Source organism: Halyomorpha halys, unplaced genomic scaffold, assembly GCF_000696795.3.
Source record: "Halyomorpha halys isolate HHAL.00 unplaced genomic scaffold, Hhal_1.1 Scaffold1272.1, whole genome shotgun sequence".
In the NCBI taxonomy this organism is placed as follows: Eukaryota; Metazoa; Arthropoda; class Insecta; order Hemiptera; family Pentatomidae; genus Halyomorpha; species Halyomorpha halys.
Window position 1 is genome coordinate 13,796 of NW_027110660.1, and position 1,613 is coordinate 15,408.

General features: G+C 35.2%; 1 protein-coding gene across 1 annotated transcript; it reads left to right on the plus strand.

Annotated features, from left to right (window-relative positions):
* Nucleotides 1-400: 400 nt before the first annotated feature.
* LOC106689066 (salivary glue protein Sgs-3) lies at nt 401-1,613 on the plus strand (the record flags this gene model as incomplete). The annotated part of the gene is given in 1 exon segment (XM_067048799.1): nt 401-1,613. A coding segment is annotated over 1 exon segment (1,079 nt), but the record flags the coding sequence as incomplete, so codon positions are not given.

Genomic DNA, 1,613 nt, shown 5'->3' on the forward strand with positions numbered 1-1,613 from the left:
GTCAATCAATAATCTTCCAGTATAATCTATTTTCATTAATCATCCAAAATACAGGCATTTTATCTTGCTCATCATAGTTATAATTTATTCCTAATACAGTCCAAAACTTTATTTAAACCCACCATACCAGCATATAAAATTAGTTTGGGTAATATCCACCAACTTTTACTTCGGAGAATACCTAAACTAAACAATACTGGAGTGACGAAGGAAAGTAGAAATGGGATTGTCCAGAAATTTAGTCTCTTGAGCTTGTTTAGTGATCTAGTATTCTAATTGTTAAACTCGCCTTTTATTCCTTTGAAACATAAAAAAATATATATTTATTGTAAAAATGTATCTCTTAAAAAAAAATTATCAAATGATAACTATACACTCACAGAGCCATTACTTTTTACAGGTACTGCTATAATTTTTGCTGAAACAACTGAACCTGAACCAGAATGGACCACATCTGAAACAACCAGCACTGCAATAGGACAAACTACTGAAGGATCATCAAATGGTGAAACAACTACTGAATCCGATGATAGTGATAGTCACAAATCATCCGAAACAACTAAAGAACCATCAAGTACCACCGAAAAATCTTCAAATAGTGAATCGAATGAAGAAACGACAACCATCAGATTCAAAACAACTAAAAGACATCCAACTCGTAGAACAACAAAGAAAGTAACTTCCCCAATTGAGCAATGTAACCCATTCAAAAGAAGAACTTCTCATTCTCACACTAGGTCAACAACAACAGATAAAACAGGATCAAATGAAGAAACGTCAACAACAAGATCTAGGACAACAACTGAAGACAATTCATCTGATTCCCATGAATCATCAACTACTAAATTCAAAACCACTCATTCCGAGTCTAATGATTCTGATGAAATTTCATCTACCTCGGATAAAACAACTACAAAAGGACCATCTAGTACCACTAAAAGATCATCAATTACACGAACACCGACTATCATAACTCGTAGAACAACAAAGAAAGTAACTTCTCCAATCGAACGATGTAATCCATTCAAAAGAAGAACTACTCATTCTCACACTAAGTCAACTTCATTTAAGACAGGACCAACCAGTACTACGGAAGAATCACCAGATGGTGAATCAGGTACAGAAAAACCAAGTACCAGATTTAGTACAACTGAAGTAACATCTACAGTAGATCCAACTCAAACCACAACAGAAGAAGATAGTGAATCTTCTACAACGACAGAAACAACTGACACAGTCCAAGGAAGGGGTAAAGCGTTTGGTCCAGATAGATTTACTCCTGAAACTTACACATTGCAAACTATAACCTATGGGCCTTCGTGCACTGTGGGGGATAGAGTACCTCTGCATGGTAATTGTCATAAGTATTTTGAATGTTCCAGAGCTGGGAGGTGGGTGCTTCATAAATGTTTCTGGTTTTTGCACTTTGATATGTATGATTTGGAATGTAGAGTGTGGAACACCAAATGCTTTCAATGAATAATTCATAATTATATCCATAACACCATAAGAATCAGCAACTGCTTAAAAATGTCTTATAAAATGGGATGTAGTCTCCTGCCCTCTTTTCCCTGAATTCTATGAAATAACATGATCTTCATAAGCACCAGCAT